The following is a 19,803-nucleotide window of genomic DNA, read 5'->3' as shown; positions in this document are numbered from 1 at the left end:
TATTATCTATATAATATATAATTATAATATATTGTATTATAATTATATAATTATAATAATTATTGTTATTATTATAACCATCCGTAATTTATAGATCAGACCTTGGGTCTAAGTAGTAACAAGTTGGAGGTGGCAGGATTCAAATACTGGGGGTCTGATTCCAGAGCCTACACCCTTCCCAACCCTGTTCTCATCTCCTTCAAGCAGATCATCTGGCTTCAGAGTTCTCTCCCTGTTTCTATGTCAGTCTTTTATCCCTAGCTGTCAAGCTCTCATTTCTCTTTGCATGAGACCTCAGACTCCCATCTGTTTATTTTTTTCTTTAGAAGCAGCAGAGAGACAAGATCTAGAAGACTGGCTTCTTTGTGAGAGCTGGATTCAGGTTCCGCCCCTGCCCCTTGACCTCACCAAGCCTCAGCTTCCTCATCTGTTACATAGGAACAACAGTCGTCATCGTCATCATTTATTGAGAACTTGGTAAAATGCCAGGTACAATGCCAAGGGCATTTAGCTCATTCATCCACCACAGTAACCCTAGGACTGACCTTTTTTTTTTTCTCTCCTTGTTATAGTTGAGGAGAGGCACAGAGGTGGAGGTGATCAGACTGGAGTCACACGGCTAGTACACCCCTAGCTTCTGCACAGGTATGTGGGAGGTACCTTAGTGGAACAATGCGTGCCAAGTGCTTCTCAAGGTCCCTAACACATACTTAGTGCTTATGTAATGTTAAACATTGCCGTTTTTGTTGTTTTCATCATTGCTATGATTAGCTTGTTCATTTAAGTGGCATGTTGACTAACTGACTGTTAAATCACAGGATTCTATTCATTTTTCTTCATCTCCATGATGATAGTGTTTTTAAGGCCCTACTGTTAACAAAGTCAAATTGTCAAGGTCTGGGGCTACCCTGGTGGCGCAGTGGTTGAGAGTCCACCTGCCAATGCAGGGGACACAGGTTCGTGCCCCGGTCCAGGAAGATCCCATCCGCGGCTGGGCCCGTGAGCCATGGCCGCTGAGCCTGCGCATACGGAGCCTGTGCTCCGCAATGGGAGAGGCCACAACAGTGAGAGGCCCGCGTACCGCAAAAAAAAAAAAAAAAATCGTCAAGGTCTTACATCTTTGAAAAAGCTGTCATCCACAATATCAGATTCATAGAGAAAGTAGGATAGTGGTTACTCGGGACCGAGAGGAAGGGGAATGGAGAGTTAGTGTTTAGTAGGTACAGAGTTTCAGTTTGGGATGGTGAAAAAGTTGTGGAGATGGTTAGTGGTGCTGATGGTTCAACAATATGAACGCACCTAACGGGCTCTACACCTAAAAAATGTTGAAATGGAAAATTTTATGTGATGTGTATTTTACACAGGAAAAAAAAAAATCAACATAATCTTAAATATTACTGCAAAGGCATCAAATTGAATATGACAAACCAAGAGAGAATAACAGATATTGCAGAGGTTAAAGGTGATTTTCATACAACAAAGCAACAGCCTTTTCAGGCTCCATTAAAGCTATTGGTGAGGATAAGTTTTATGTAACTGAATATTACCTGCTTTCTGATGCTACTGAGAAATAAGGTGCCCTGAAAGTGTTCTTTGAACTTTCTGCCTACTTATTTAATTCTTACAACAATCCTATGAGACAGCTGTTGTTAATCCCTCTATTTTTACAGATGGGAGAATTGAAGCACAGAGATAATAATAGTTTGTCTAAGATTTCACAGCTAATATATCACAGTTTCATGAACCTAGACATTTGGCCCCAGAAATTACTCTCTTAACCTGGGTACTTTACTCTCAATTTCCACCCTCCCCAGAATCAGAATCATACCCTGAGAGTTACACGAACTTGTATGAGGGCCTGTGTGTGGTTGGGTGGCTTGTTCACTGCCCAGGGGCTCTTGGCTGAAGGGGTGAGTAGCATCTGGAATCCAGCCCAGGCTTTGCTCATCAGGCCACCCTGAGGAAGCGGCACTGTTGCTGCTTCACAGTAAGCAGCCATATGGGTCAGTGACACCCTTGGCCAGACTCTGACAGCTTTTTTCTCCTTCCCCCATCGTGCCTGCCCAAGACTCAGCGCTTCCCCAGAAGGAGGAGGACAAAATGACCAAGCTCAAGGTGAGTTGGGCTTGCCCTTCTAGGTGTTAACTTGTCACCTCATTTCTCAGTGATAAGACACATCCTATTTCTCTTTCTTGGGAAAGATTAAAGAGAACAGTAGGCATTTGGAAAACTCTTCCCAAGAAGAGGGCCGAATGATCCCTACTTTTTATTTTTGTTTGATTTATTTTTGTTGTTTTATCACCTTTTGTAATTTCACAAATAAGAGTAGAACAGAAAAAGTCAATTGCAACTAAAAAAATCTCTCACGTTATTACTGTTTCCCTTACAAAACAACTGTCTTCATTTTCCCATGTTCTTTTCCTCATATGCGTTCATAACTGTATATTTGTAATTCCTGTAGCATAAACTTCTCAAATTATACCTTTTCTAATTGATATTATATATCCCACATCTTTAATGGCAATATCATATTCCCTTGAATTTGTGTGCATTGTGTGTGTGGTGGGGTGTGTGTGTCTCGTAACTTTTCCCCATTCATGGACATTTAGGTAGTTTAGAATTTTTATCATTTTAAAGAGCACTGAAGGGGCTTCCCTGGTGGCACAGTGGTAAAGAATCCACCTGCCAGTGCAGGGTACACGGGTCCGATCCCTGGTCTGGGACGATCCCACATGCCGCGGAGCAACTAAGCCCGTGCGCCACAACTAACTACTGAGCCTGTGCTCTAGAGCCCGTGAGTCTCAACTGCTGAGCCTGCATACCAAAACTACTGAACCCCGTGTGCCTAGAGTCTGTGCTCCGCAATAAGAAGCCATCGCCGTGAGAAGCCCGTGCACTGCAACAAAGAGTAGTCCCTGCTCGCCGCAACTAGAGAAAGCCTGCACGCAGCAATGAAGACCCAACACAGCCAAAAAGAAATAAATAAAAATAACTTTTAAAAACAAAACAAAACACTGTAATAACAGTTTTCCTAATACAACCAATTTCCTCAAAAGGGAATTTGGAAGAATTTGCTATTCTTTGGTCTTAATGTTCTAGGTACTCTAAATTGACAAAGTACATTTGCTATGCAGTACCTCGGGTATTTTGTATGTAGAATATTCCAGAATGGCAGAGTGCACCAGGATCTAACTAACACTTCACACAGAGGAAATATTATTAGATATTTTCATTTAAGAAAGCTAGATTGTTTCTTACCCATGTCTGAATCATATCATGTGCATGTTTTATTTATTGATTTATATTTTTTATTCACATATTAATGAATTTTTTCAAAGTACTAATGTACTTAATTTTAAAAGTGCAAAAAGACCTGTACAGAGACTTTTCATTTCTTAACTGCATTTAGTCTCAGACCAACCTTATGAGGCCAGACTTGGTCTCCTCTGCATTTTAATGACAAAGAAACAGGATTGTAGAATTTCAGAAAACTGCTCAAGTTCACATAGGAAACCAAAGATCCACCTGATCCAAAAAAGACTCGTAGGATTTTTACTTGGATAAAGAGAGTGAGACAAGGGAAAAGAATTCCGCACCTGGGACTTAGCCTATTCTGTGGGGTGCCTAGTTGTCCTGGTGGGTGGAAGACTCCATAGATGATACTGTCCCTACCATAGATCACTCTCGGTGGCCCCTTCTTCTCCAGGACCTCTGTTGCTCATATAAGGCACTGGATGTGCAGGGCTCTGGCACTGAACACAGTCTTTGTACGAAAAATTTAAAAAATGCTGTATACGAGTAATTCTTAATTGTGGGCGATCTTACCCTCAGGTTACATCTGGAAACATTTTTAGTGTCACAGCTTGGGAGTGCTACTGATATCTAGTGTGTAGAAGCCAGGGATGCTGCTAAACATCCTACAGTGAACTCAGCAGCCCCCTGCCCCACCCCCAACAAAGAGTCATCTGTCCTCAAATGTCAGGAGTGCCAAGGATGAGAAAGCATGCTGTACCCAAAGCTGTACAAGAACAATAGAAGAATGTGGGTAAAAATATTTATAATACACACCCCCAAAAAAAAAAGCTTAAAATCTCTAATAGGAATTTTACAGAATCCTAAGATAAAACCCCAATTGGAGTATGAGCAAAGAACATTAACAGGCAAGGTTCTGAAGAAAAAAATGAAGATAGCTAGTAAATATGTGAAAATATGATGAGTTTATTATCAAATAAGTACAGATAATCCAAATAAGTTGTTTTTTACTGATAAAATTGCCTAGGATTTAAAAATATGGTTATACTCAATGTGTATGGTTTAGAGAATCAGGGATACTTATATACTCTTGGAGGAGGATAAAATAAGGGAAAAGTTGAAAAGAAAATCTGCTGTTGTACATAATTATTTTGAAGCTGCCTATTCTTTGACATTGCAGTTTTCACTCTTTGGAACTTATCCTAAGAAAATAATTGGATGGGAAGCACAAATCTATGTAAAAAGTTGTTCTTCTCCGCATTTATTGTGAAAAGAAGAAAATCTAAAACATAAATGCGTTATGGGGAATGTTTATGTTACAGTAAAATTGACTCTGGTCTCTCAGAATCTGGAACCACTTCGTACCCATCGTCCCCACTTTCCTCAGTGCTGCCCTTTCATCAGGGGACCTGCATTGCAAGGTTCAGGTGGAGTGTGTTTGATGTCTTAGGAGGTGGTGACCTTCAAGGACGTGGCCGTGGTCTTCACGGAGGAGGAGCTGGGGCTGCTGGACTCTGCCCAGAAGAAGCTGTACCAGGAAGTGATGCTGGAGAACTTCCAGAACCTGGTCTCAGTGGGTGAGGAAGGGCACTCTGGGACAGAACATCGCATCAGCCCCTGTGGTATTTATTTACATGTCCTTGAATGGGCAGGGCTTTGGAGCTCTTGAACTGGTTTCCTGTTTTCTAATCAGCATGAGACTCAGAGATGGCGTTTTCTAGTCTTTCTCCCCAGGCCAAAGTGTGTTTGTAAACGAACTGTTAATTGACCACGTGACTGCTGTATGTTTTCTGCCTTTTCAAATTGTGGTCGTCTCCAATTAGTAGGTCATGACACTCTTTAGGGAATTGAAATAAAATAGGGTAGAAGATACCAGAGCCCTTGGCAATAACTGCATGTTGCAGTAAAAACTGTGGCCCATTGCCAAGAATAGTGTGAGAAATGGTGAAAAGGGTGCGATGAAAATAATGTTTTCCCAGAATTTATGCTTATGTCTACCTATCCTCGGTTTTTGCATAAAATGTATTTCCTCCCATGAGTCATAATTAAAAGAGTTTGGAAAACACTGATTTTGATGTCCTGAAGACAGTGCAGTGGGAACCACAATTTCTCTTAATTTGGGCATCTGACATATTGATTTTAAATGTTTTTCCTTGCCTTTTTTGCAGGGCATCAATCATTCACACCAGATGTAATATCCCAGTTAAAGAGAGAAGAAAAGCTTTGGATGATAAAGATAGCAACCCAGAGCCGTCGCTCCGTGGGTGAGAGCCATGTGACCCTGAGTCTGTCCTGCTTCTTGTTGCCTCCACAGCTGTGACTCTGGTCCAAGTCAGCACCTAGACTGTGGATTACTGCCTCAGTCTTTGTAATTCTCTCTCTTCTGCTTTGCTCATTCACAGTTAATTCTCCACTCAGAGTGACTCTTTTAAATTCAAATCTTGTCATTTCTCTGCTCAGAACCTCTTGTAGCTTCTTACTGATTCAGAATAAAATCCCATCATTGAAAGTGGCTTATGATATCCCATATGCCCACCAGTTTTTGCCATGATTTTTTTTTTTTGGCCACACCGTGTGGCTTGTGAGATCTTAGTTCCCTGATCAGGGCTCGAGCCTGGGCCCTTGGCAGTGAGAGTGTGGTGTCATAACCACTGGACCACCAGGGAATTCCTTGATTTTGTGATCATCACGATTTTCTCATCAGTAACATCCACGTAGGTTAGCCCTGCATCTAGTGAAGCCTTTCAGCTTCCCAACAACATGGCTGTTTCCACTTTCTTTCCTGTTATGGGTAACTTACTTGAAAACCTCTTTTACTTTTGTAACATGGCTCTAACTCTCACAGAGATGTAAAACTGGGATTTATTTATCCATTCAACATGTACTTATTGAACACTGACTGTATCAGACAGGGTTCTGGGAGTGGTGATAAACCAGTGAATAATACAAAATGCTTGTCCTCATGGGTATCACATTGAAGTGGGAGATGACATAAAATGAAAAAGATCAAGGATGTATGTAGTATGTCAGATAGGAATATGTGCTGTGTAAAAACAAAACAGGGTAAGGCAAATGGAGATTGCCAGGTGCGTAGAATGGATAGGGAGAATTTACTATATGATATTATATGGTAAAAGATGCCTCACAGGGGCTTCCCTGGTGGCACAGTGGTTGAGAGTCCGCCTGCCGATTCAGGGGACACAGGTTCGTGCCCCGGTCTGGGAAGATCCCACATGCCGCTGAGCGGCTTGAAAAAAAAAAAAAAAAAAAAGAGGCCTCACAGATAAGGTGTTATTTGAAAAGACACCTGAAAAGAAGTTAGTAGCAAGCTATATGGCTAATCGGTGGAATAGAGTTCCAAGGAGAATGTGTAACTCTTCCGGTCCACTGTTGATTTCAAGACTCTGTATTATGCCCTATTTATTTCCTCCTCGCAAGTTCTAGCTCTATTGTAAAAGATAACCTTCTAATTTTTCACTTTTTTTTTTAACCCCTGGTGGTTGTAGGAACTTTACTGTTATGAGGTTTTAGAATAATGTATATTATTACAGTAACATACTAATTCCAAAACTTGGCTTTGATTTTTTTTCCAGCTAACCCTTTCAGTGTTGCGAAGAACTGGCTCTGTGGCCAGGGAAAGTAAAGTTTACAGCCCATTTGTAAGGATAGTTCCCAGGAGGAGGCAAAGAACCACTCTCTGCTTATACTCTGAACTTTAGGGCCTTAGGTGATAAGGTATTTCTCCCAGACATGTATCTTTCCAACTTATTTATTGCCTCAAAGTCTCCTTCCATTGGAGTAAACTTCCATTAAAATAAAGCAGAGGTTTTTCAACATTGCCTGGGGACATCCTCTGATAATCTGTCTAAGGGTCTTACTAGACATTTTGAGCATTTTGGTCAGATGTGCATGCAGTAGGCAGAATTATGTGGAAGCTGTTTATTAGCCACCTGCTAGAGCAAAGAAGATAAGGCTTTGAGTAAGGTACAGCTTTGTCTTTGTAAACATTCCCTAGGAGGTATTTTTCTTGCTCTGTAGCCATCATATTTCTAATTTATATCTCACCTATGAAACTTACTATGATTCTAAATGGATTCCACTAATGTGTAGTGAATGACAGCCTGGTGGGCCGCCTCTTGGTGTCTGGAGGCATGTAAATCAGAGAACATGATACATGATGTTAAAGAAAAACAGAAGCTTTTCAAGGTTCAGTAAAGCCTTAGGGTGTGGGCCTAAGTTTATAACCTTGACATCTCTGAGCAAAGCATTCACATGCCCCATCTCTAAATTCTATTTATCCATTTAGGAGACAAGAATCTAAATGGCATGGAGACTCTTCAGGAAGTTGGATTAAGGTATCTGCCACATGAAGAGCTTTTCTGCTCACAAATATGGCAACAGGTTACAAAGGAATTAACCAGGTGTCAAGATTCCATGGGAAATATTCAAGGAACTGGCTCTCAGATGGAAAAACAAGGTGGCACATTCAGTAAAGATGAGGAGTTTGGTAAAGACTTCAATCAGACTTCACATCTTCAAGTTCACCGCAGAGACCACACTGGAGAAAAACCCTACAAAGGGGTAGAGTGTGAGAAAGGTTTCATACGGGACTCTCACCTTCAAATGAACCAGACAGCCCACGTAGGAGAGAAGCCCTACAAGTGTGAAAAATGTGAAAACGCCTTCCGTCGGCTTTCAAGTCTTCAAGCCCATCAGAGAGTCCACAGTAGAACAAGATTGAACAAATATGATATGTTGTGTAAGAGTTTCAATCAGAGGTCATATCTTCGTCATCATCAGAGGGTCCCCACTGGAGAGGATCCACACAGATTTGAGGAGTGTGGGAGGAGTGTTGGGAAAAGCTCACATTGTCAAGCTCCTCCCATAGCCCACACATTGGAGAAACCCTATAAATGTGAGGAGTGTGGACTGGGCTTCAGTCAGCGCTCCTATCTTCACATCCATCAGAGAGCCCACACAGGAAAGAAACCTTATAAATGTGAAGAGTGTGGGAAGGGCTTCAGTTGGCGTTCGCGCCTACAGGCTCATCAGCGAATCCACACTGGGGAGAAACCCTACAAATGTGAGGCATGTGGCAAGGGCTTTAGTTACAGCTCACACCTGAACATCCACTGTAGAATCCACACAGGCGAGAAACCCTTTAAGTGTGAGGAGTGTGGGAAAGGCTTCAGTGTGGGTTCCCATCTCCAAGCCCATCAGATAAGCCACACGGGAGAGAAACCATACAAATGTGAGGAGTGTGGCAAGGGCTTCTGTCGGGCCTCAAATCTTCTGGACCATCAGAGAGGCCATAGTGGTGAGAAACCATATCAGTGCGATGCATGTGGAAAGGGCTTTAGTCGTAGCTCGGATTTTAACATTCATTTTAGAGTCCATACAGGAGAAAAACCCTATAAGTGCGAGGAGTGTGGGAAAGGTTTCAGTCAGGCCTCAAATCTTCTGGCCCATCAAAGAGGCCACACTGGAGAAAAACCATACAAATGTGGTACATGTGGGAAGGGCTTCAGCCGGAGTTCAGATCTTAATGTTCATTGTCGAATCCACACGGGAGAGAAACCCTATAAATGTGAGAAGTGCGGGAAGGCCTTCAGTCAGTTCTCAAGCCTTCAAGTGCATCAAAGAGTCCATACCGGAGAGAAACCATACCAGTGTGCAGAGTGTGGGAAAGGCTTCAGTGTGGGCTCACAGCTTCAGGCCCATCAGAGGTGTCACACTGGAGAGAAACCGTACCAGTGTGAGGAGTGTGGGAAGGGCTTCTGTCGGGCCTCAAATTTTCTGGCTCACCGTGGAGTCCACACAGGAGAGAAACCATACCGATGCGATGTGTGCAGTAAGCGCTTCAGACAGAGATCATACCTTCAAGCCCACCAGAGGGTCCACACTGGAGAGAAACCATATAAGTGTGAGGAATGTGGTAAGGTCTTCAGTTGGAGCTCATACCTTCAAGCCCATCAGAGAGTCCACACTGGGGAAAAACCATACAAATGTGAGGAGTGTGGGAAAGGCTTCAGTTGGAGCTCAAGTCTTATAATTCATCAGCGAGTCCATGCTGGGGATGAGGGTGACAAGGACTGTCCCTCATCAGAGAATACGTACCGCAAAGAAGCTCTATAAAATTACATGGTTTAATACCTCAAATGGGTGCTGAAATAGTCCTGCTGTAGAAGACAAAACATCTGTTTGATAAAAGAGTATTTCTGCCAGAGCTCGACATGTCTGTGTGGTTGGGCGACCACACGGCAGAGAAGCCTCATAAGAGTGGAGACATAAGCACTTCATTCAGAGCCTTGACATTTAGCAGATATGACAGAGAAGAGAGGCTTAAGAAGGATGAGCCTGAGCTGAAGGTAACCAAAAGTACTAAGACGGAAATGCCCAAATCTCTTCCACCAGAATAGAAGCTCTCGGAGGGCTGGGACTTTGTTGACGGCCAAGTCCACTCTGCCTCTTCAGCGCTGAACACACTGCAGGTCTCCAGTAATGTTAAATGAATAAAAGGGAGAACAGTCACTTTTGAAATTTTCTTTCAGTTCCTCTCTAAAATTTCTATTAAATTGTAGAAGGAGGAATTCTTCAAGGCTTGGAGGATTAAATAAGACACTTGGGCTCATTTCCCCAACCCTGCAGGTCCTGTGAACTAGTGCTTATCAAGCTCAAGGTTGTAACCCAGTAGTGGGTCCAGAAGTCAGTTCACCAGGTTGTGGCCAGCACTTTTCTATGCTAACAGTTCTTTATGGAGATGTGATTCGCATGCAGCCACATGCATAAATAAGTTTACAGCTTCATGAATTTTGACAAATGTATCTACTTGTGTAATCATCACCAAGATCAATATATACCATATTTCTATTAAACCAGAATGTTTCCTTGTGTACTATTCTTGTCATTCCCACCTCCAGGGGCAACAAGTATTATGATTTCTATACCATGTATTAATTAGGCCTGTCTGTTCTTGAGCTTCCTGTGTGTTTGGTATGTACTCTTTATGTCTGGATTCTTTTCATCAAATATATGATCATCCTAGGTTCACAGAAGGCAATTGACAGAACTCAGTATCCATGATAAAAATTCTTCAGTGAGATAAGAGGCATCTATGAAGATCCTGTATGCTCATGTTCTTCTTTTATTATTAAGGAATAATTTATATACAGTAAAATCGACTGGTGGATCATTCTGTGTTTTGGCAAATGCTTACTATCATATTACATCACCACAATCAAGATATTTAACAGTTCCACCAGCCCCGGCTTTCTACTTTTTTTTTTCATAACTTTATTTTATTTATTTATTTTTCGCTGTATCGGGTCTTCATTGCGTTGCGCTGGCTTCTCATTGCAGTGGTGTCTCTTGTTGCAGAGCATAGGTTCTAGTCGCGTGGGCTTCAGTAGCTGTGGCTTGTGGGCTCACTAGTTGTGGCTCGTGGGCTCTAAGAGTTCGCATGCCACAACTAAGGAGCTGGCGAGCTACAATTAAGGAGCACTCAAGCAGCAACTAAGGAGCCCACATGCCACAACTATGGATCCGGCGAGCTGCCACTAAGGAGCCTGCGAGCTGCAGCTAAGACCCGACACAACCAAATAAATAAATATTTTTTAAAAACTCTGTTGGGGAAGGATAGAAGGTTTGGCAGAGAGCTTTCTTGTAGCCTATAGAATAGCCTTCTGGGGGGGGGGTCATGGGTCCTCACTTCTCAATGGGTTTCACTCTATTACCTGACTTAGAACTGAGTGCCAGTCTGGCACACACTGTGCGAGAATCTTTTCAGTTCTCCTCTTAGATTCGGTGAGTGGAGAGGTGTCATTAATTGGGAAAGGGAGTTCTGTCTGGGTATTTTAGAGAGACTAGAAAGAGGAGGGGATGGGTCCCTTAATTGCATTTTGACAGGCTGTCTTGGGACCTACAGGTTGAAAGTTCAGGGTAAATAAGGCAGTGTGTAAAAGAGCCATTTGGAAGCCACTATCCATTTTGTAATTTTAATAGGGCATCCTTCAGTAGATCATTGTTTATCTGTAGATGATAGGACAAATGAAAATTGCAAGTGTTGCTTTCTTGTAAGGTCTGTGCCTAAACTGAATGAGCACTGAAGTGTGTATCCTGATCGGAATCCATGATATCTGGGGGCCCAGAGGAAACCAAGTTCTAATGAGGGCTATAGTGGTGAGGTTAGCACCCTGGAAAGGATAAGCCAAGAGTAGACCTGTTTACGTATCAGTCATTGTGAGGACAAAATGGTTTGTGTCAGCACATTGGCACAGTGGCCCAGTAAAATCAATTTGATGGTGAGAGAAGGGTCATTCACCCTTTGGTATAGACCTTCATGGGCTGTGCCACCAATAATCACGTTAGGAGGGTAGGGTTTGGGTTAGGGCCAGTGACATGGGGATGTCATGAATTTTGGCCCCAAATATAAGCATCTGGGGCCCAAGATGAGGGTAATACTTGAGCTTATTTGAGAAATGGGAGCAAATTGGACAGATACGACATTTAAATGAGCCACCTCTGGGAGTCAGGGTAGGAGCTGAGATGGGAAATTTTCATTGTAATACATGAGGTCTGAGAGGTAATATATTGCCAATGTGGAAGGCCCTGTCATAGGGGATAAGCCTGAATGTGAAATCTATTTTGAGCCCATCAACTGAACCAAACAGTCTAGGAGTCTGTAAAAATATGAAAAAAAATGACATAATTTTTTGATGGTGTCCTCCAGTGTCAACGTGACTACAATTAGCTCTGTGAATTTTCTCATCCTTTATTCGGGATGTCCCAGTCGTGGGATGGAAAGTGGTAACTCTCCATTGGGCTCCATCACGAACGATGTGGTGCTGCTGACTGAAATAGATGGACTCCCTTTCCACTGGGACTTGGTTATCCCAAGAGGCCCCACGGATGGCCAGTGGGGCCAGGAGGGGGCAATGTCTCCTGGATTTGTGGACTTGGGCAAAGGACAGAGGGTGGGAAAAGCCACATTCGCCTGTAGTTTGGATATGCCTGAGGGTTCAAGCCGTATCCTGTAGATACCATTTCCTTTTAATAAGGAGGCTTCACTGCCTGTTCCAAGCCTGTGGGGTGTTGTTTCCTTTCCATAACCTATGGTAAAATAGGCAGCTGCACTTAAGAGACATGGGCTCAGGGCCTATGATGGCTTTTTTCTCAAGTAGGGCCCAATCAGCACTAAGATTTGTCTTTTAAGAGTAATCTACCTCAGCCACTGAGGGTAGTTTGTATCTGAAACACATGGGGAATTGTTGGCTATCATGTGTGGTCCGAAGACTCCAAGGGGCACAAGACAGTTGCTAGGACTCCCACCATCCCACCAAGGGGTCACCAGGCAGATGTGGCATCGCTTGTTGGATGGTCTTTTCAGATGGGCCTGCTGTTGGGGTGGCCCCCATTCAAATTGAAATTATTTTTCCCGTGACTTTTGTCAATAGATTTTAAAAAGACTATTGTAAGTGAATTGTTGCAACCAAATGTTGCGGGCCATGGCCTGACAGTGTGCTGCCAGAATGGAGCTCACGGATTTGGGGTGACTCAGTCTCATGTAGGAGACACAATAAAGAATCAATCAAATTGCTCTACCTCTCTTGGGCCCATGAAGGTTGTAATACAGTTTTTCTGTTTTGTTTTGTTTTTGCCACGCCGCATGGCTTGCGGGATCTCTGTTCCTCGACCAGGGATTGAACCCCAGCCACAGCAGTGAAAGGACAGAATTCTAACCAGCAGCCCACCAGGGAACTCCTTGTAATACAGTTTTAAATTAAAATATTTTATCAACAGTTCTGCTGTGTAGATCTCCAAATGCGCAGCTTTTTGAGCCTTCATCTTGTGCATTCTTCAGAGGATCTGAAGTTCACCAATGGAGTTTGAACTAAACTTTCCAATGATATTATCTAGGTTTGCTGTTCTAACAGAGACAAAACGAACAGCAGTTTAAACAACATACAATAGTTTTCGCTCACGGATTCAGGTTAAGGTAACACTAGCCCCCGGTAGGAAACCACCTTACCGCCCAGGAACTCGGCAATATGAACTTTGTCCGCAAGTGATTTGTGTGAACTGTAGTCCAACAGTTCCGAAGTGGCTCAAGTACTTCCGGCGGAAGAGGGTGGGAACTCGGGCTGTGTTCTCCTCTGGCTTTCTGGGAAGTGTAGTTTACAAGTTCCGTAGAGACTCGGACGCTTCCGCACAGGCGCCGCTGGGACAGGGGAATTGTGGGAAGTGTATCCCCAGCGAAGCCTGGGGGCGGGGTTTCAGGCCCTGCCGCTCTGGGCGGTCAGGTAGTCTCCCTTTCTTCTTTCGCGCTGGTGAGTTGCTTCCGCGTTTTGCGACCCGTGGGAATTTCCCTGGGAACCTGTCCAACCCAGCCATCAATTTGGGGGAAAGAGCTGCTTCAGAGAGCAATGGTTTGAGGGCTGGGGCGTGGGCAGTTGTTCCTTTGGGCGGAGTCCTCTGCGTTTGGGGCGGTGTATGGGATCGTTCCTGGCCTGGTTGGAGGGGCACTAGGGCTCTCGCCTTGAGGACCCATCCCCTAGGCCGTGCACCTAATACCCTGCTCTGTCATTTCCCGCAGTAGAACATTGGATGAATTACTTAAATTTCTGTCTCTGATGGTTTCTTGTAAAATTGGGATGACATTACTACTCTTAAAAAACAAAATTCAGGGAATATTCCGAAGGCCCAGTGGTTAGGACTACGAGCTTTCACTGCCGAGGGCCGGGGTTCAATCCCTGGTGGGCGAGGTAAGATCCCACAAGCCACATGGCGGGGCCAAAAACAAAACAAAAAAGGCAAAATCAAAATTCAACTGTGTAAATTTGAAGATCTAATTGGCTTTATGCAACAGTTGGTGAATTGAGCAGCATCCCATCTAGTAAATAGAAGGGTTGTACAAAATGGAAAGGTTTTTTTTGTTGTTTCAGGCAGAAAAGTAGGGCAAAGGAATTATTAGTAAAAGAAAAGAAAGGATTATTTTTAGGTCAAGATCTCTTTTTGTGGGGAATGGAATGGCAAGGGCTTTATCGTGAAGATTGCCTCTTCTCTGGGGGATGGAAATGGGCTTTGTAATAGATTACCTCGTTAGTGCTGGCCAGAAAATACCAGCCTGGTTGATTAACATTATATTTCTGTGTAAGGTGGAAACTGCAGTTAAGTCTTGGTTTGCTGTCATGGGGCGGGGTGTAGCAAATGACTCCATTTTGGGCCTTTTTTTTTTTTTTAGCCGCCTCCGGGCATGCGGGATCTTAGTTCCCCCCACCAGACATCAAACCCTTGCCCCCTGCACTGGAAGCACGGAGTCTTAACCACTGGATCACCAGGGAGGTACCGGGCCTGTTCTTTCTTTTTTAACACTACCTTCCTAATACGGTGGTTTGAGAATTAAACGGGATGGTATGAATAAAAGTCTTGATGGAGAAAATGTTCACATATCGAGGTATGGGGCAGTCATTTTAGCTTATACATGGTTCGGCCTGAACTTTGTGTGAGCCAAAGCAGCCTGACTCATGGCCTGTCAAACACACACAGCACATCAGCTTTAACCATTGAGGTAAAGACTATCCATCTCAAAGATAAAGATAAATAACTCCCGTCCTGTGGCATCTTCCTGCATCTCTCCTCTACCTGAGTATCTTTCCCAGAACAACATAAAACCGTGTTCATTGCAGCTTCCCATATAATGGCAAATCTAGTACTCATCAGGAATTGTGCCAAAATGCTTATTTAATTCATCCAGGAACACAGCAGTGGTTTGATAAATCGGGTTTATTCGCTGCGGTGAGAGATTACACCCACCTTGGGGAACCATGAGGTGCCACGACGGTAAGAGGGTGTCAGAAAAAAAAAATCTATTACAGGATTTGGGCTTCATTTAAGTGTTTTGGGAGAGGGCCTAAGGACGCAGGGTTCACTCCGGATTGGATGCTGCCAGAAAGCAGGAGCAATTTTAAGATTTAGTATCTCAATAAATGTTTTATTTGGGGAGAGCAGACTAGAACAAAGATAAAGCTCTAAGTGGTAAAGAAATAGCATCACTCTTTTAGCCAAGAGGAGGGTGTTTGGCATTGTGTGGGTGGCACAGTGACCTTGTTTTTGTCTGTCTAAAAATTACGAAGGGGGCCTTCTTTTGTCTCACTTTACCGTGGTCTCAGAGAAACCTCATTTGAGGATGGTAGTCTGTGATTTATGTCCCAAAAGAGAATACTATTGGCCTGTGAGTGCCATGTCAGCTTTCAGATGTCAGGAGTATTTTGTTTTTAATTCTCATTACATTCAACACACCATTATATAGCCATCTTTTGGAAGGAGTTAGATCTTCAGTGGCTGACGTTAGAAAATGACTAGCTTATATTGAGTTTAGAAAAATAGATACAGAACACAAGATTTCATTTTAAAAAACAAAGATGTATGTTGATAGGCATATGTGTTGACATGTTTACAGAGAGAAAAAAATCTAGTTATCTTCAAGGGGAAGGAATCTAGGTGCATCCCCCTCTCCCCCATTTTGCTTTATACAATTTTTAATTGGCTTCCAATAACATGTGTTTTTATTTTTTTATAGGAATCTAGGTGCATCCCCCCTCCCCCATTTTGCTTTATACAATTTTTAATTGGCTTCCAATAACATGTGTTTTTTTTTTAATTTATTTTATTTATCTTTGGCTGTGTTGGGTCTTTGTTGCTGCGCGCGGGCTTTCTCTAGTTGCATCTAGCGGGGGCTACTCTTCATTTTGGTGCACAAACTCCTCATTGCGGTGGCTTCTCTTGTTGGGGAGCACAGGCTCTAGGCGCACGGGCTTCAGTAGTTGTGGCGCACGGGCCTAGTTGCTCCGTAGCATGTGGGATCTTCCGGGACCAGGGCTCGGACCTGTGTCCCCTGCACTGGCAGGCGGATTCTTAACCAGTGCGCCACCACAGAAGTCCCAACATATGTGTTTTTAAATTGCTCATTATAATAAAGATATTTTAACCAGAAAATATAAAGGAAAAAACTCAGTACAAAACATCCTCCATCAATAGAATCCTCCCCAGTGCTCTAGCATTTTGGCTTTGGGAGTCAGAATGACTCCAGTGCCAAGCTCTTCAGCCTTCATTATGCTTGCTTTGAGATAGCAGACAGTTTCTTAACGTCTCTGAAATTTTGTGTTTTCACCTCCAAAGTAGGGATCATAACTTCAATGAAAAGTTTAAATGAGGGAAGAGCACTTTTCCATGAGGACAAGCTTCCACTTTGGCCCTCTCAAGTTGTTTTTCCTGAGAAACCAGTGGTACCACAGGGTCTGGTACCTTCTTCGATCCTCCTGGTCCCTCCCAAATCCTTCTACCTTGCCTATTCTTTGACCTCTCAGTTTTAGCCTCATACTGTCAGATTATATTCAAATCAAACTACTTTCAAGCACCTAGTGTTCCCTAAACAGTCATCCCCCCTTAACTTCTTTCTTTTTTATTTTAAAAAAAATTTTGGCTGCGGCATGCGGGATCTTAGTTCCCAACCAGGGATCAAACCCTTGTCAAGGCCCTGGAGTGGGAACGTCCAGTCCTAAACACTGGACGGCCAAGGAAGTCCCCCACCCTGTTAATTTCTTGAAGATTGCATCTCCTCACTTGTTCCCTTTCCAACAATACTCCTGCCATAATTGGAGGCATTTCGACTTCAGAAAGTCGTGTCTGGAACATTTTCGCTGGAGGACTCGGGGAAACGTAATGCTGACTCTCAGTGTAGGAATCCGCCAACCGCCTTACCACCCCGGAAGTTGGGACTTGGCGGGAATCTTTTCTCTCTGGCATTTTGGGAACCGTAGTCAAGGAGCTTCCCGTAGTCTTCCTGGAAAGTGAGCCTCTGGACTGTTTTCCTCGGCATTCTGGGAGATGTAGTCCAGGCACGGTGTAGACGCTCGCACTTCCGCTCAGGAAGGCGGCTCTGACGAATTCTGGGAAGTGTAGTCCAGAAGCCCGGTGGACTCGTAGGCACTCCCGTTCCCGGAGTGGGCGGGTTGCCGTGTGTTTTCTGTGGTCCCGTGCGTCTGTTCCGCGTCTCGCTGGCCCTTGCGAGCTTCCTGTGTCTCCGCTTGGGACGCGCAACCACCTGGCAATCGATTTAGGGGAAAAGAATCCTCGGCGGAGAACGCAGGTGCGGAGGGGCGAGGGCGACCGTGTGCGTGCCCCTCGGCGGAGCCTCTGTGCGTTTGGGGGCGTTCTGGAAACCCCAAGAGGGCACTGGCTACGCTTGCGTATCCCCTGGATTGGGAATTTCCGCGGCTCTCACCTCGCCCAGTCCGCCTCCCTACACTTTCCACGCGCGCTTCCACTTCCTCGCATAGGGAGTTAATCTCCCTGTGCCTCCCGTTGCTTTTCTTTAAAATGTTAGGACCTTCCTAGAAGAATTGTTTTGGGAATTGAAAAAGGTGGTACAAATAGAAATTTTAAGTTCCTGGCACGTAGTGAATGATGATCTCTCCTTGGTGTTAATTTCTCGAGGAGCGGTCAGGTCCCCGGGTTAGGGTCAGAAATCCAGCTTCAATGACACTTGCCCTTCTCTCTATCTCTGCGTGACGCTGGATAATCCCGGACCCCTTCTGACTCTTTTGGAGGGGAAGGTTCCGGATTGCTCGGGATTGCTTCTAGATTGCTCGGAGGGAGGGGAAGCTTTAACTTTTATGGGGACAGGGACTCAATCGTGGCACTTCATAGCATTCTTTCTTTCTCCAGCGTGATTTCTCAAAAAGGACCACACGGAGGTAGAGGGAGTGACCCTGAGCTACATGATAGCAAAGCTCCACGTGAGTGGGACTTGACAGTTTTGTTTTACAATGATCTTCACATCAGTCAGAGAATGTGTAGGATGTGTAATTGGACATGAGTATTGATAGTAATTAATCCTTGACTGTTAACTTAAGTGATGAGGGCTTTACACAAATAAATACATTATGTCACACCATGCCTCCGTGAAGAAATATTGCTCTTTTCCTGTTTTGAAAAATGAGATTGAGACCCAGGGAGCTGAAAGTTATTTGCCCATAGTTACCCACCAAGTAAGAGGCTGAGGTGGGGTTGGAATTCAGGCAGTCTGAGTCCAGAGCTTGAGTTCATAATCTTTTGGATGTGATTCTCCTTAAGCTTTAGGAACTAGGTGGAATCAAGCAGTTTAGTCAGAACCTGATTGTGAGGGACCTTAACATCAAATAAAATGGGCTTGGACTTTTCTATGAGTTTTTCAAAATATCATCAACTATTTTGTTTCACTTGTTACAAATAATATTTCTTATTCTCATAGTACTGTATCATTGTGGAACATTCAGAAATTAAAGAAATTTGAGAGAAAAAAATTGTTTAATTACTTATTAATCCAGGGTGTAAAGTTAGCAACAGTTAAGCTTCTAATGCGTCTCTGTTTAGTGATTCTTTTTGTGTATTTGTTTATAAACATTTTACAGATTTTATTTTATCCTACCTTTCTCAGTGATTTTTCCCTTATGTGTTTTAAGTATGGAGATTTCCAAACACTGACAAGAAAGAATAAACTAATGAACTTCCATGTAATTTAATGATCAGTCTTACTATTTTCATTATTATTGTTATTCCTGTGACTATTTCCTGATTTTTAAGAAAGTTTTATTTTTATATAATTTTAAACCTATAGCAAAGTTGCAAAAGTAGTATAAGGAACTCTCCTATACTTGTTACCCAAATTCACCAGTTGTTTACATTTTGCCTATCGACTCTGTTCCTCCATCAGGAATGTACCTATATTCAGTGACAGCTCATCTTAGCTTTCTGCATGAAGGAAGCCCACGTACCATGAGTAATCAGGAGGTGTCTTGGTAAGAAGGATTTAGGAATGGCTGACTATAGGATTTTAGCATCACATACTTGGTAATATTAGACTATTATACTAAATGTATTTTTTAATTAGTTAATTTATTTATTTATTTTTGGCTGCCTTGGGTCTTTGTTGCTGCACGTGGGCTTTCTTTAGTTGCATCAAGCGGGGGCTACTCTTTGTTGCAGTGCGCGGGATTCTCACTGCGGTGGCTTCTCTTGTTGCAGAGCATGGGCTCTAGGCACGCGGCTTCAGTAGTTGCAGCACGCGGGTTCAGTAGTTGTAGCTCGCAGGCTCTAGAGTGCAGGCTCAGTAGTTGTAGCACACGGGCTAAGTTGCTCCATGGCATATGGGATCTTCCCGGACCAGGGCTCAAACCCGTGTCCCCTGCGTTGGCAGGCGGATTCTTAAACCACTGCGCCACCAGGGAAGCCCCTATACTAGATATTATACTAGAGAATAGTGTTTATATATTAGATATCTATTAAGTTATTTCTAATCATAGTTAATAGGTAACAGTAGATAATACCAGATAGCATATTAGGTAACATACTGTTATATAATCCACGTCCTGTATTTTGTTCTGTTTTTCATTGGAAGTCTTCATAACTGGTTTTCCCCTCAGTTTAAAGTCCAATTTTATACCCAGCTCACAGATACAGAGAACAGATTGGTGGTTGCCAGAGACAGGGTGTGGCGGGGGTGGGTGAAATGGA

The 19,803-nt window shown here is 43.4% G+C and overlaps 1 protein-coding gene across 1 annotated transcript in view; it reads left to right on the top strand.

Annotated features, from left to right (window-relative positions):
- The first annotated feature begins 428 nt into the window (after nt 1-428).
- Nucleotides 429-19,803, top strand: part of LOC112415354 (uncharacterized) — a 31,755-nt gene continuing 12,380 nt past the window's right edge. The window contains exons 1-8 of the mRNA XM_024768278.1: nt 429-489; nt 573-2,115; nt 4,703-4,874; nt 5,421-5,516; nt 7,559-9,386; nt 11,981-12,224; nt 13,241-13,577; nt 17,829-18,047. Coding sequence (XP_024624046.1) covers nt 2,101-2,115; nt 4,703-4,874; nt 5,421-5,516; nt 7,559-9,386; nt 11,981-12,224; nt 13,241-13,577; nt 17,829-18,047 — 2,911 coding nt within the window. The 5' untranslated portion in view covers nt 429-489; nt 573-2,100. The remainder of the gene's footprint in view (nt 490-572; nt 2,116-4,702; nt 4,875-5,420; nt 5,517-7,558; nt 9,387-11,980; nt 12,225-13,240; nt 13,578-17,828; nt 18,048-19,803) is intronic.

Source organism: Neophocaena asiaeorientalis, unplaced genomic scaffold, assembly GCF_003031525.2.
Source record: "Neophocaena asiaeorientalis asiaeorientalis breed wild unplaced genomic scaffold, Neophocaena_asiaeorientalis_V1.1 scaffold629, whole genome shotgun sequence".
NCBI classification, from domain to species: Eukaryota; Metazoa; Chordata; class Mammalia; order Artiodactyla; family Phocoenidae; genus Neophocaena; species Neophocaena asiaeorientalis.
This window is presented reverse-complemented; position numbering and strand designations above follow the sequence as displayed.